This window comes from Salvelinus namaycush, chromosome 24 (assembly GCF_016432855.1).
Source record: "Salvelinus namaycush isolate Seneca chromosome 24, SaNama_1.0, whole genome shotgun sequence".
NCBI lineage: Eukaryota > Metazoa > Chordata > Actinopteri > Salmoniformes > Salmonidae > Salvelinus > Salvelinus namaycush.
Genome location: NC_052330.1, coordinates 23,238,890 through 23,253,789, shown reverse-complemented (window position 1 = coordinate 23,253,789; position 14,900 = coordinate 23,238,890). Strand labels below are relative to the sequence as shown.

Here is a 14,900-nt window from a genome sequence, read left to right as displayed (position 1 = left end):
CTGTGAGGGGAACGGCACCTCCGTACCTTCAGGCTCTGATCAGGCCCTACACCCAAACAAGGGCACTGCGTTCATCCACCTCTGGCCTGCTCGCCTCCCTACCTCTGAGGAAGTACAGTTCCCGCTCAGCCCAGTCAAAACTGTTCGCTGCTCTGGCACCCCAATGGTGGAACAAACTCCCTCACGACGCCAGGACAGCGGAGTCAATCACCACCTTCCGGAGACACCTGAAACCCCACCTCTTTAAGGAATACCTAGGATAGGATAAAGTAATCCTTCTAACCCCCCCCCCCCCTTAAAAGATTTAGATGCACTATTGTAAAGTGGCTGTTCCACTGGATATCATAAGGTGAATGCACCAATTTGTAAGTCGCTCTGGATAAGAGCGTCTGCTAAATGACTTAAATGTAAAATGTAAATGTTGTATAAGACATGGATGGACGTTGAATACTGACCTGTACTGTTGGGTATGAGAGCCGTTGCGTTGAACGCCAAAATGGCCAGCTGAGTATTTATTAAGGCATGAAGTTGAGTTACCAAGAAGTGTTCCTTCAGTCTGTAAGGGTCAGACTGAAAGTATCACATACCAATTAACAAAATCAGAGAGCTATTTCAGTAAATCAAATGCTTTCAATCGTGTCCGATTACCATTTAATAGTGATTTTTTTGTCATTGATCTACACAAAATACTCTATAATGTCAAAGTGATAAGAAAATTCGACACATTTTATTAAATAGCTAAAAGATAGTTGTTGCGTACAGGGCCGGCTCCATAGCATTAGCGACATAAGCGACCGCTTAGGGCCCCCGGAACTTTATTTTTTTTTAGGAAGTCAGTCGGGGTCTCAACTTACTGTTGAGGGTTACAGTAGTACACTGAACAAAAACACAACATGCAACATCTTCAATGACTTTACTGAGTTAATGAAATCAGTCAATTGAAATCAATTCATTAGGCCCCAATCTATGGATTTCACATGACTGGGAACAAAGATATGCATCTGTTGGTCACAGATACCTTAAAAAAAGAAAACCAGTCAGTATCTGGTGTGACCACCATTTGCCTGATGCAGAGTGACACATCTCCTTCACATAGAGTTGATCAGTCTGTTTATTGAGGCCTGTGGAATACACTCCTCTTTAAATGGCGATGCAAAGTTGCTGGATATTGGCAGCAACTGGAACACGCTGTCGTATGCGGCGATCCAGAGCATCCCAAACAGGCTCAATGAGTATGCAGGCCATGGAAGAACTGGATATTTCAGCTTCCTGGCATTGTGTATAGATCCTTGGGACATGAGGCCTTGCATTATAATGCTGAAACATGAGGTGATCTTCAACACTGGGGCCCCACAAAGGTGCGTGCTCAGCCCCCTTCTGTACTCCCTATTCACCCATGACTGCGTGGCCATGCATGCCTCCAACTCAATCATTAAGTTTGCAGACGACACAACAGTAGTAGGCTTGATCACCAACAACAACGAGATAGCCTATAGGGAGGAGGTGAGGGCCCTCGGAGTGTGGTGTCAGGAAAACAACCTCTCACTCAATGTTAACAAAACAAAAGAGACGATCGTGGACTTCAGGAAACAGCAGAGGGAGCACCCCCCTATCCACATCGACGGGACTGCAGTGGAGAAGGTGGAAAAATGTAAGTTCCTCGGCGTACACATCACGGACAAACTGAAATGGTCCACCCACACAGACAGTGGGTGGACCTATTCAACCTCAGGAGGCTGAAGAAATTTGGAGTGTCACCTAAAACCCTCACAAACTTTTACAGATGCACAATTGAGAGCATCCTGTCGGGCTGTATCACCGCCTGGTACGGCAACTGCACCGCCCGCAACCGCAAGGCTCTCCAGAGGGTGGTGCGGTCTGCACAATGCATCACCGGGGGCAAACTACCTGCCCTCCAGGACACCTACAGCACCCGATGTCACAGGAAGGCCAAAAGATCATCAAGGACAACAACCACCTGAGCCACTGCCTGCTCACACCGCTACCATCAAGAAGGCGAGGTCAGTATAGGCGCATCAAAGCTGGGACCGAGAGACTGAAAAACAGCTTCTATCTCAAGGCCATCAGACTGTTAATCAGCCATCACTAGCACAGAGAGACTGCTGCCTACATACAGACTTGAAATCATTGGCCACTTTAATAAATGGATCACTAGTCACTTTAATAATGTTTACATATCTTGCATTACTCATCTCATATGTATAAACCCGCACATTGACTCTGTATCGGTACCCCCCTGTATATAGTCTCGTTATTTTACTGCTGCTCTTTAATTATTTGTTACTTTTATCTCTTATTCTTTTCTGTATTTTTTAACTGCATTGTTGGTTAAGGGGCTCTTAAGTAAGCATTTCACTGTAAGGTCTACACCTGTTTTATTCAGCGCATGTGACTAATAAAATGTTATTTAATTTTAATTTTATACCATCTTGCCTATGCCGCTCGGTCATCGCACATCCATATATTTATATGTATATATTCTTATTCCATCTCTTTACTTAGATTTGTGTGTATAAGGTAGTTCTTATGGAATTGTTAGATTACTCGTTAGATATTACTGCACTGTCGGAACTAGAAGCACAAGCATTTCGTTACACTAGCATTAACATCTGCTAACCATGTGTATGTGACCAATAAATTTGATTTGATGGAGGCAGATGAATGGCACGACAACGGGCCTCAGGATCTCCTCATGGTATTTATGTGCATTCAAATTTCCATCGATAAAATACAATGGTGTTTGTTTTCCATAGCCCATACCATAACCCCACCGCCACTCTGTTCACAACGTTGACATCAGAAAACCACTCACCCACACGACGCCATACACACCGTCTGCCATCTGCCCTGTACAGTTGAAACCGGGATTCATCCGTGAAGAGCCACTTCTCCAGCGTGCCAGTGGCCATTGAAGGTGAGCATTTGCCCACTGAAGTCGGTTAGGATGCCGAACTGCAATCAGGTCAATACCCTGGTGAGGACGATGAGCTTCCCTGAGATGTTTTCTGGCAGTCTGTGCAGAAATTCTTCGGTTGTGCAAACCCACAGTTTCATCAGCTGTCCGGCTGGCTGGCCTCATGTGAAAAAGCCGGATGTGGAGGTCCTGGGCTGGTGTGGTTACACTTGGTCTGTTGTGAGGCCGGTTGGACGTACTGCCAAATTCTCTAAAACAACGTTGGAGGAAGCTTATGGTAGAAAAATGTACATTCAATTATCTGGCAACAGCATTTGTAACTTGAGTCTGATAATTATCTGTACAAAACAGTTCATCTGATATTACTTGTGGAATATAAAAATACTTGCTTGATATATGGTTTCTAGTTTCTTGAAATACTTTGCAAATGCAACTTAGTTCTATGTGAAAACTAAAATGATCCATTCATTGCTTTTCAGTAGACGCTCTTATCCAGAGCATATATTTTCATACTAGTCCACCATGGGAATTGAACCCACAACCCTAGCACCATGCCCTACCAATTGAGCCACATCACAGCATCACAAACCACTTGATGTCTCGATGTACTCAATTACTGTATTATGAATTGTCTTCATGATGATGGAAACTCCACAGGTACAACCCTAGATGACCAACCTATGTACAATACACTAATGTAAATTTACATTAAGTGGTTTGTAAGGATGGTAAAATGAATACTTCAAAAAGTGGTTGCTTTCTTGTTATTTGATAAAGAAAAATATTGAAATTTGATGTGGATGTTTTTCACCTTTTGATGTAAATGTTTGAGGGCAGGGTTTTGTTCTTTCTGGATTCCATTAGAAAGACATCACAGAGAAAGGGACAGGGCAACAACTTAAAATTCCAACTATTGAATCCTACAAGATACTGTTATTATACAACAACGTTTTTTGCCAAAGTGGAGATGCTGAAAAAAACATTGTGCATAGGGAAATTTTCTGGGATCTTTTCTTTCAGCTCATGAAACATGAGACCAACACTTTACATGTTGTGTTAATATTTTTGTTCAGTGTATAATGCACAAGGTGCAAATTCGAAATTTGGTTGTGCAACAATTATTAGATTGGTATGTTAGTCTAGCCAGTTAAATAAGCTTGTAGTAATAATGACAGAATATGGACCGGGCACGCAGGGCATGTACCCAGACGCCCTGACCTCCACATTGATGTGTTAGTCACTCTTACTCCGCTATCATTAACATGGCATGAGTCATGGCAAAATGTGTAGAACTGTAGGATTTGCTTTAAAACTGCTAAAATTGAATGAGTAGAATTGCATGAAATGTTTTATAACGTTTGTTACAAAACTCGCTTAGGGCCCCCAAAAGGCTAGTCGGCCCTGGTTGCATAACTATTCACCCCCTTCATTTAGGCCAGTCTAAATTAGTTCAGGAGTAAAATGTTGCTTAACAAATCGCATAGTAAGTTACATTTCATTCTGTGTGAAATAATAGAGGGCAACTTGATTTCTGAATGATTACCCATTCCTCTGTCCCCCATACATACAACGTTTGTAAGGTCCCTCGGTCAAATATTGAATTTCAAGCACAGATTCAACTACAAAGACCAGGGAGCTTTTCAAAGGCCTCATAAAGAAGGGCACTGATTGGTAGATGGGTAACAATAACAAATCAGACATTGAATATCTGTTTAAGCATGGTCAAGTGACTAATTATTGTAATAAAGCTCCCAGTCACATCAAAGATACAGTCATCCTTTTGAACTGAGCCGCAGGACAGGTTGGAAACTGCTCAGGGATGTTAGCATGAGGCCATTGGTGATTTAAAAACAGCTACAGAGTTCAATGGCTGTGCCTCCATAATAATGACCTTGGCCTGAATGCAAAGCTTTACGTTTGGGGCAAATCCAACAGAAGACATTACTGAGTAAGTGCCTCCTTTTTTTCAAGCACGGTGGTGGCTGAATCATGTTATGCGTATGCTTGACATTGACAAAGACTGGGGAGTTTTTCAGGATGTAAAGAAACGGGATGGAGCTAAGCACAGGCAAAATCTTAGAGGAAAACCTACTTTAGTCTGCTTTACACCAGACAGTGGGAGAGTAATTCACCTTTCAGCAGGACAATAACCTACAACACACGGCCAAATCGACACCATAGTTGCTTACCAAGAAGACAGTGAATGCTCCTGAGTGGCCAAGTTACAGTTTTGACTTAAATCTGCTTGAAAATCTATGGCAAGACTTAAAAATTGCTGTCTGGCCATTATCACCAAGACCTTGAAGAATTGTTTTAATAATAATGGGCAAATATTGCACAATCCAGGTGTGCAAAGCTCTAAGAGACTTACCCAAGAAGACTCCCAGCTGTAATTTCTGCCAAAGGTGTTTCTAACATGTATTGTTTCAGGGGGGTGAATACTTACTGTATCTAATCAAGGCATATTCATATTTCATTTTTCCTTCATCTTGAAAAAAACTATGGTTTTTTTCTTTCACTGACATTACTGAGTATTTTGTGTAGATCATTGACAAAACATGACAATCAAATGCATTTTAATCCCACTTTGAAACACAAAATCTGAAGAAATCCAAACAGGGTGAATAGGTATTCACTGTATATATTAGTTGCCAGAACAACCTGTGGGTCACTTCCACATCCATTTGTTTGTGTAACCCACAAAAAGGTATCTCTATGGAAGCCCATTCCGCCACCATCTTTTTAATGGTATCTCTAAATTATAATTTTTGTATGTCAAGATTTGTAAATCGTATCTAAATTTTTTTAGATAGTATCTACATTAAAAGAAAATGTGGCAGGAATGAGTTTCCATCATCTCTGATGTAACCCTCCTCATGGCCATGTACTGTAGACCCCTGACCCAATTAAAATAGATCATACTGGGGGTTTATCTGGTGCTCAGAGAAGTCAATATGTGCCCGGACATTAATGAATGAGCTGAAAGGGGAAATATGATTCGATTGATCCATTGATTGACAGAGTAGATTTATAAAATACACACTGAGCAATTAACTTGTATTTTCAACTGTCATAAACTAAAACAATCTGGATTATTTTCCTACCTGAATCCTTCATAAATGAGAAGTCTCTTTACACACTTTTTGAACAGAAGGAACACTATTTTCCCCTTGAATTTGCACACATTTTTTTTTAAATGTGCGCAAATATATTTACACCAAGGTAATGTCACAGTTAGTCGTGTATATGTTCTATACATTTAAATGAAATGTTTTCTTCACCTATCAGAGAACTACACCTTTGATCACACCCACATACTGTTATCCTTCCTCCGCATGAATTGTCAGTAGTTACACAACCACGAAGTCAAAATCCTGAAAAATACAACTCGCTTTTTGGTCTACATTTAAGGTTAGGGTTGGGCATACGGTTAGCAGTGTGGTTAAGTTTAAAATCCGATTTTAAGAAGATAACATTCAGAAATGGGCGGTATTTAGCCATTTGTAGCTGTGGTAACTAGTGACGACCCCATTGTATGCCATGTGACCAGAGAGAGCCTTGAAATTAAAATACAAGTCATCACCGCACGGGGAGAGAGACATTCGAAGTTGCTTTATGTGCACAAGAACCAGGTGGTTTTACTAACTATATAATACATTAGTCGTACGTATTTGACAGGCACTGTCGACCTAATTCCGTGGTTGTCATGATTCGTTCGTAAAGTTTTCTGGGCTTGCTGGCCAGCTATCAAGCTAACTAGGTTGGCAACATTGTAGCCTGCTGTTATCACTTCAACAATCTTCCCTCCCGCTGGAGATCTGCGACTGTTGCAAGTAGTTTTTGGGCACTTTTGTCAAAATAACCATGAATGGAGGAGGCTGTCACATGAGTGGCGAAGGAGGTGACAGTCGCGGGGGTGAATCTGGATCAAGACCCACTATCACGCTAGAGGACTTGGATGCCTTCAACGAGGATGACTTCGATTCAGACTTCTGCAGAAGCGGGGGGCCGGACGGGGAAAACGATGCTATGGAGGAAGAGGGTCAGGATCGCCTGTTAAACTACTGGCAGGACATTGGCAGAGAACATCATGTTCATGTTCCCCAGGGTAAGAGGGGGAGGATTATAGATTTAGATTGCTCTAGGGTCAAATTGCAAGCATGCACACATTGTCCTGCACCTGAAACTTTTGAATCACTCCTTGCTCCCCTCGCAGACTGACAAAAGCCTGTTTTATTCGAACGCTACTTGAACCACTATCATTTATAGCGTGGTGTGTAGGTGGGGATAACGCCGTAAGTGAGGTCTGTTTTTACATGTAAACCATTTTGATTTTAAATCATTTCTGGCCCATTATGGCAGAAGATGACTTGGACCAGCAACACAAGAAACACAATTTCTCATCAAGCATACTAAATGCACATTTCTACTGGCACATGTTATTATGTAATATAATGGACTGTGAACTCACAATGTCGTTATAGAAAATGTAGGTTCATTGTACAGATTTGAACTTTGTTCACAACACTAGGGAAAGGGGACAACTCACCCTTTCAGAATCAGCTTTTGAAGGAAAAAAATAGACCATCAAAGTAAATGGTTAGCTGTGAGAGAAACCGTGACTGAAACTGGCCTGCACTATTCAACCGGTTGTAAAATGGAGAACAACACCTACACCTTTAGATGTTATTTTGTGGAATAGACCTAGGCCTACAGGCTAGGTAGTTTAGATAAACGTTTTAGATATGCAAGTTTGTTTGCCCTTTCATAGTCACAAAATGGTGGGTTATAATCAGATTAGAGTGAGTTTGTTTTGTAGCCACAGCTCAGAGCTAAACAGCTGAATGGGCCTAGATTATTTTGGTTCTAGTGCAGATGGGTACAGCATGAGTATTTTACATACTGACCAGACCACGCGTGCGCATGTTGATTTTGTCCACCCACACCAGGCGTGATCAGGACACGAAAGTTTAACTATCAAAATTAACTCTGAACCAACTATATTAATTTGGACAGGTCGAAAAGCATTAAACATTTATGGCAATTTAGCTAGTTAGCTTGCTGTTGCTAGCTTATTTGTCCTGGGATATAAACATTGTGTTGTTATTTTACCTGAAATGCACAAGGTCCTCTACTCCGACAATGAATCCACAGATAAAAGGGTAAACTGAGTTCATTTCTAGTAATCTCTCCTCCTTCAGGCTTCTTCTTCTTTGGACTTTATATGGTGGTTAGCAACCAACTTTAAGGTGCATTACCACCACTGACTGGAGTGTGGACCTCAGTTCATCTTTCAATGTGCTCTTAAAAACCAATGAGGAGATGGGAGAGGTGGGACTTGCTGCGCATCAAGCGTCACAAATGGAACAAAGTTCTATTTTAGCGCCTGGCTACGTGCAATGATTGAATAACATGTATATGTACATTAATTTGGCAATGCTCGTGCACGTTGTGGTCAAGATGTTAGCGTAGCTGTTTTCCTCCCATACAGAAAGTAGGTCATAGGCCACATAAGGAAAACAAACAAAAGCTTTAATATTTTAGGCTAGTTGATCAGGGAGAGAATGATGCTTGATTAAAGACGGCCTCAAAGTTAATTTGTGTCATTTGGACAGGTTCTACAGGTTCTACAGTGTACGATGACCCCAAAGCTAATTTGGGTCCAACTTGAGTGTACATTGGATTCTGCAGTGCACAGACCACCCAAAATGGTGGCAAACCTGTCCATCTGCAACATCCCCACATGACCTAAATGTTCCTATGATGTGCTTCCTTAGGGCTCTCATTGCTTCCTAAACTTCAGTCACTTGTCTAAGATCACTCAGTGAGAAATACTTTGTCAGAAATGTAACATTCAGGCCTCCCGAGTGGCGCAGTGGTCTAAGGCACTGCATCGCAGTGCTAGCTGTGCCACTAGAGATTCTGGGTTCGAGTCCAAGCTCTGTCGCAGCCGGCCGAAGGCCCATGGGGCGGCGCAAAATTGGCCCAGCGTCGTCCAGGTTAGGGAAGGTTTGGCCGGCAGGGATATCCTTGTCTCATCGCGCACTAGCAACTCCTGTAATAAAATATATTTAAACAATTTTTTTTTTAAAGAAATGTAACATTCAATACACTTCTATTAGCCTAGTCCAAATTTGTTTTGAGATTGTCTACTTGTTTTCAAACTGATTTTTCAATTATGTTATAAGATTATTCCCATAAACTGTTTCCTTTACACAGAAGCCCAGTGTACTACAGCACAGCAGTATAATTATTATTGTGCTGTATGCCATCTGAGGAAGAGAAACCGATCACTATCTTGTGTGGTCGTTTATCTTGTAGGTGGCATTGTGTGACGTCAGGCTCTAACCCCTCTCTCCCTTTCCTTCCAGACATGGCCCAGCCCATCCAACAGCTCACCTCAGACACAGAGAGCATGACGGACAGGGAGAAAGTCCCCTTCACACTGATCACATGCAAAGAGAATGTAAGCTAGTCTAGCCCCCTTTGTACTCATTCATTGCTCCCTCTGTCCCCATCACCCAGTAGGGAAAGATGGACTGGTGGACAGGCAGTTGCTTTATCTAGCCTATCTTATATTCTCAGCTTGATTTCATTGAGTTTGAGTAAACAGGGAGCATTGTAATTAACAGTATTGATGCAAGCCTTTGAGCATTTTCTTTAATTTGAGTTAAAGAAGATGGATATGAATAAATCAATATCTATCACTCTTTTATATAGCTCTATTGCTTTCTTTATCAATCAATTCCAGAGATTGACATTAGGTGTGAAAGGTAATTGCCCGTCAGGCAAGTCAGAAGTATTTTTGGGGGGGGGGGTTGCCCGAAATTAGCTACAGTGCATTCGGAAATGATTCAGACCCCTTGACTTTTTCCAAATTTTGTTACATTACAGCCTTATTCTAAAATTGATTTAAATAGGTTTTTTCCCCTCATCAATCTACATATAATACCCCATAATGACAAAACAAAACGTTTTTTTTTTTAAATGTTTGCAAATGTACTTAAATTATTATATATATTTTTTATATATCACATTGTCACACCTGTATTTGGGGAGTTTCTCCCATTCTTCTCTGCAGCTCCTCTCAAGCTCTGTCAGGTTGGATGGGGAGCGTCGCTGCGCAGCTATTTTCAGGTCTCTCCAGAGATGTTCGATCGGGTTCAAGTCCGGGCTCTGGCTGGGTCACTCAAGGACATTCAGAGACTTCTCCCCAAGCCACTCCTGTGTTGGCTTGGCTGTGTGCTTAGTGTTATTGTCCTGTTGGAAGGTGAACCTTCGCCCCAGTCTGAGGTCCTGAGTGCTCTGGAGCAGGTTTTCATCAAGGATCTCTCTGTACTTTGCTCCGTTCATCTTTTCCTCAATCCTGACTGGTCTCCCAGTCCCTGCCGCTGAAAAACATCCCCACAGCATGATGCTGGCACCACCATGCCTCACTGTAGGGATGGTGCCAGAGAGTCTCTTGTTTCTCATGGTCTGAGAATCCTTTAGGTGCACATTTGGCAAACTCCAAGCGGGCTGTCATGTGACTTTTACTGAGAAGTGGCTTCCGTCTGACCACTCTACCATAAAGGCTTGATTGGTGGAGTGCTGCCGAGATGTTTGTCCTTCCGGGAAGGTTCCTCCAGAGGAAATCTGGAGCTCTGTCAGATTGACCATCGGGTTCTTGGTCACCTCCCCTGAAAGGTCAGTTTGGAACGGGCGGCCAGCTCTAGGAAGAGTCTTGGTGGTTCCAAACTTCTTCCATTCCACTTCCTCAATCATTAAGAATGATTGAGGCCACTGTGTGCTTGCGGACCTTCAATGCTGCAGAAATGTTTTGGTACCCTTCCCCAGATCTGTACCTCGACACAATCCTGTCTCGGAGCTCTACGCATAATTCCTTCGACCTCATGGCTTGGTTTTTGCTCTGTCATGCACTGTCAACTGTGGGACCTTTTTATATAGACCGGTGTGTGCCTTTCAAAATCATATCCAATCAATTGAATTTACCACAGGTGGACTCCAAGTTGTTGAAACATCTCAAGGATGATCAATGGAAACAGGATGCACCTGAGCTTAATTTCGAGTCTCATAGCAAGGGTCTGAATACTTAGTAAATAAGGTAGTTCTGTTTTATTTTTAATACATTTGCAAAAAATCATTCATTATGGTGTTTTGTGTGTAGATTGAGGAAAAACATTTATTTACTCCATTTTAGAATAAGGCTGTAATGTAAGAAAATGTGGAAAAGGGAAGGGGTCTGAATACTTTCCGAATGCACTGTATTTACATACAGAAATGTCATAAAGTATTGCCTGCCTTTCATCTACACATAGGGGGCTCAACTTGCCCGACTGGCATAAATACCATACATTTGCTGTCTTTCATTTTAAAAATGGGGAGGAACCAGAATGATCAGTTTTGGGCTATTGGAATTCTTTGCAGTTTGGTTGTTTATAAACAAAAAAAATTAAAGCCTCAGTGCAGTCAAAAATGTGCTTTTTCTGTGTTTTATATATATTTCCACACTACGGTTGGAATAATACTGTAAAAATGATGACCATGCCCTTTTTGTAAGAGCTGTTTGAGAAGACCACCTGACATTTCAGCCTGTTTTGGTGGGATGGAGTTTCGGCCTACCTGGTGACATCAACAGGCGTTAAATTTGTTAAACCAATAAGAGTTCCAAACCTCTCTGCCAACAACAGCTGTTTTCAGTTTTCCCCTCCCCACTAAGACAGTCCTAGCAAAATTGTTGATTGAGAAATTGCTATTTTCTAAGAAGTTGTTTTTGTTTCTTTTTGACCGTTTTAATTAAATGCAATCACAGTAAGGTACTTAATTATTACCCAGAAATGATTTGATATATAGGTAAAACTGCTGCATTGGACATTTAAATCATCTGCCCAATGGGGCAACTTCGGGAAAAGGCTCAACTAGCACGACTGCTCAGTTCACTTGAGCCAGGCAATAGGGCAACCCTTAATCTATCCCTGCACTTCTAGCCCTGTCTGTCATTTCTCTCTCATTCTTTCCCTCTCTGCCCCTCATACCATTTGTCCATTGTTCTGCCCTATGCATTGTCCTGTGAAGTATGAGAAGAGAGTCTACAACCAGGCCAGCTGGGCGTGTATCACTGTGCGAGAGGACACGTACGAGCAGAGCATCTGTGCCGGCTTCATGAAGCTCATGAGATATATCTGCCAGCAGAATACCTCAGGTGAGTGAGCGTAGCAGAGAAGAATCCATGTACAGTTGAAGTAGAACGTTTACATACACTTATGTTGGAGTCATTAAAACTAATTTTTTTTCAACCGCTCCACAAATTTCTTGTTAACAAACTATCGTTTTGGCAAGTCGGTTAGGACATCTACTTTGTGCATGACACAAGTAATTTTTCCGACAATTGTTAACAGATTATTTCACTTAATCACAATTCCAGTGGGTTAGAAGTGAAAATACACTAAGTTGACTGTGCCTTTTTAAACAAACAGCTTGGAAAAATCCAGAAAAGGATGTCATGGCTTTAGAAGCTTCTGATAGGCTTGGAGTTTTAATGACTCCAACCTAAGTGTATGTAAACTTTCAACTTCAACTGTATGTATGTTCAGAAATACACGTTTTAACATTTTGACCAATCAATTGGTCAAAAGAAATGACTACTCTTGGTCAACCAATATTTATTTTTGTCGGGACAGCCCAATTTGTATGTCTTTGTGTTCAGTAAGAAGGAAGTTGGAAGTAGTTTTGCAAGCCAACTTGCGTTAGCACAATGACTGGAAGTCTATGGGTAACGCTAGTTAGTAACTTCCTTCAAACTGCATGCAAAGACAAATGGTATCCACAAGTTTCTTGGACTCTGGAGAAGTAGATAAAGGGCCTTATTGCCAAAATGTTTGGGTCCTCCTCATCCCTCTGTGTGTGCCAGGTAACTACCTGGGTATGACCCTTCCCATTGTGACGGTGGTGAGGACTGATGACTCCCGCACCAGCCTGTCCAGAGATGTGACGGTGGCCTACTACTTACCATCCCAACACCAGGACCAACCCCCCATGCCCTTTGACCCTGACATCACCATGGAGACATGGCCTGCCACTGTGGTCTACAGCAGGTGAGGGGCTTGCTGACTGGTGTATAAAATCGAGCACACAGCCATGCAATATCCATAGACAAACATTGGCAGTAGAATGGCCTTACTGAAGAGCTCAGTGACTTTCAACGTGCCACTGTCATAGGATGGCACCTTTCCAACAAGTCAGTTCATAAAATTTCTGCCCAGCTAGAGCTGCCCCGATCAACTGTAAGTACAGTTATTGTGAAGTTGAAACTTCTAGGAGCAACAACGGCTCAGCTGCGAAGCGGTAGGCCACACAAGCTCACAGAACAGAAGTGCGTAGCTCGTAAAAATCGTCTGTCCTCGTTTGCAACACTCACTACCAAGTTCCAAACTGCCTCTGGAAGCAACTTCAGCACCAGAACTGTTTATCAGGAGCTTCATGAAATGGGTTTCCATGGCTGAGCATTCTGGGTTTGGTGGCAGCCAGGAGAACACTACCTGCCCGAATGCATAGTGCCAACTGTAAAGTTTGGAGGAGCAATAATGGTCTGTGGCTGTTTTTCTTGGTTCAGGCTAGGCCCCTTAGTTCCAGTGAAGGGAAATCTTAATGCTACAGCATACAATGGCATTCTAGACAATTCTGTGCTTCCAACTTTGTGGCAACAGTTTGGGGAAGGCCCTTTCCTGTTTCAGCATGACCGTGCACAAAGCGAGGTCCATACAGAAACGGATTGTCGAGATCGATGTGGAAGAATTTGGCTGGCCTGCACAGAGCCCTGACCTCAACTCCATCAAACCCATTGGGATGAATTGGAACGCCGACTGCAAGCCAGGCCTAATCGGCCAATATCAGTTCTGACCTCACTAATGCTGTTGTGGCTGAATGGAAGCAAGTCCCCGCAGCAATGTTCCAACATCTAGTGGAAAGTCTTCCCAGATGAGTGGAGGCTGTTATAGCAGCAAAAGGGGGGGACCAACTCCATATTAATATTTGTGATTTTGGAATGAGATGTTTGACTAGCACATGTCCATATACTTTTGATCATGTAGTGTACACTTAATGTACAACACATTAAGAATACCTTCCTAATATTGAGTTGCACCCCCTTTTTCCCTCAGAACAGCCTCAATTCGTCGAGGCATGGACTCTACAAGGTGTCAAGTGTTCCACAGGGATGTTGGCCCATGTTGACTCCCATACTTCCCACAGTTGGCTGGATATCCTTTGGGTGGTGGACCATTCTTGATACACACGGGAAACTGTTGAGCATGAAAAACCCAGCAGCGTTGCAGTTCTTGACACAAACCGGTGCGCCTGGCACCTACTACCATACCCAATTCAAAGGCACTTAAATATTTTGTCTTGCCTATTCACCCTCTGAATGGCACACATACACAATCCATGTTTCAAGGTTTAAAAATCCTTCCTTAACCTGTCTCCTCCCCTTTAATCTACACAGATTTTTGAAGTGGATTTAACAAGTGACATCAATAAGGGATCATAGTTTTCACCCGGTCAGTTTGTCATGGAAAGAGCAGGTGTCCTTAATGTTTTGTGTATATTTACAAAAGTTATGTTTCTATTATAATACATGGATACACATTATTATTGCAACATGATGATGTAATGATTTAAAGTAACTTTGCAGTAACTGTGTAACCTTTCATCCATCTCTTTCTCTCTCCCCCTGTCAGGTCATTCAGCGGACCCACTACTGAGACCTCTATCCTAGGGGAGATCCATGCTCTGGGCGAGGTGCTGGACTCTCCACAGCTGTGTGTGAGCGAGTCCTTCATCGTGGCCGGCTATACCAGCCCCGCAGCCGCACACCGACACAACGAAGTCTGGTTCCTGGAGCGCTGCTGAAGTGGCTATGTAGCACTACATTATTAACACAAAGTAAACAAATGATTAACACTCATTA

At 42.4% G+C, this 14,900-nt stretch overlaps 1 protein-coding gene across 1 annotated transcript; it reads left to right on the top strand.

The window, feature by feature from the left end:
• Nucleotides 1-6,964: 6,964 nt before the first annotated feature.
• LOC120019359 (heme-binding protein 1-like) lies at nucleotides 6,965-14,842 on the top strand. The gene is made up of 6 exons (XM_038962650.1): nucleotides 6,965-7,043; nucleotides 9,307-9,409; nucleotides 10,186-10,192; nucleotides 12,011-12,137; nucleotides 12,846-13,029; nucleotides 14,671-14,842. The coding sequence occupies exons 1-6, from the start codon at nucleotides 6,965-6,967 to the stop codon at nucleotides 14,840-14,842; spliced, it is 672 nt and encodes a 223-aa protein (XP_038818578.1).
• The last annotated feature ends 58 nt before the right edge of the window (nucleotides 14,843-14,900 follow it).

Excerpts from the sequence above, each read along its gene's own strand:
- LOC120019359 (XM_038962650.1), top strand. The coding sequence starts at position 6,965 with ATGGAGGAAGAGGGTCAGGATCGCCTGTTAAACTACTGGCAGGACATT. Across the intron at positions 7,044-9,306 it reads TCATGTTCATGTTCCCCAGG|ACATGGCCCAGCCCATCCAA; the intron begins GTAAGAGGGGGA and ends CTTTCCTTCCAG. Across the intron at positions 12,138-12,845 it reads CTGCCAGCAGAATACCTCAG|GTAACTACCTGGGTATGACC; the intron begins GTGAGTGAGCGT and ends TGTGTGTGCCAG.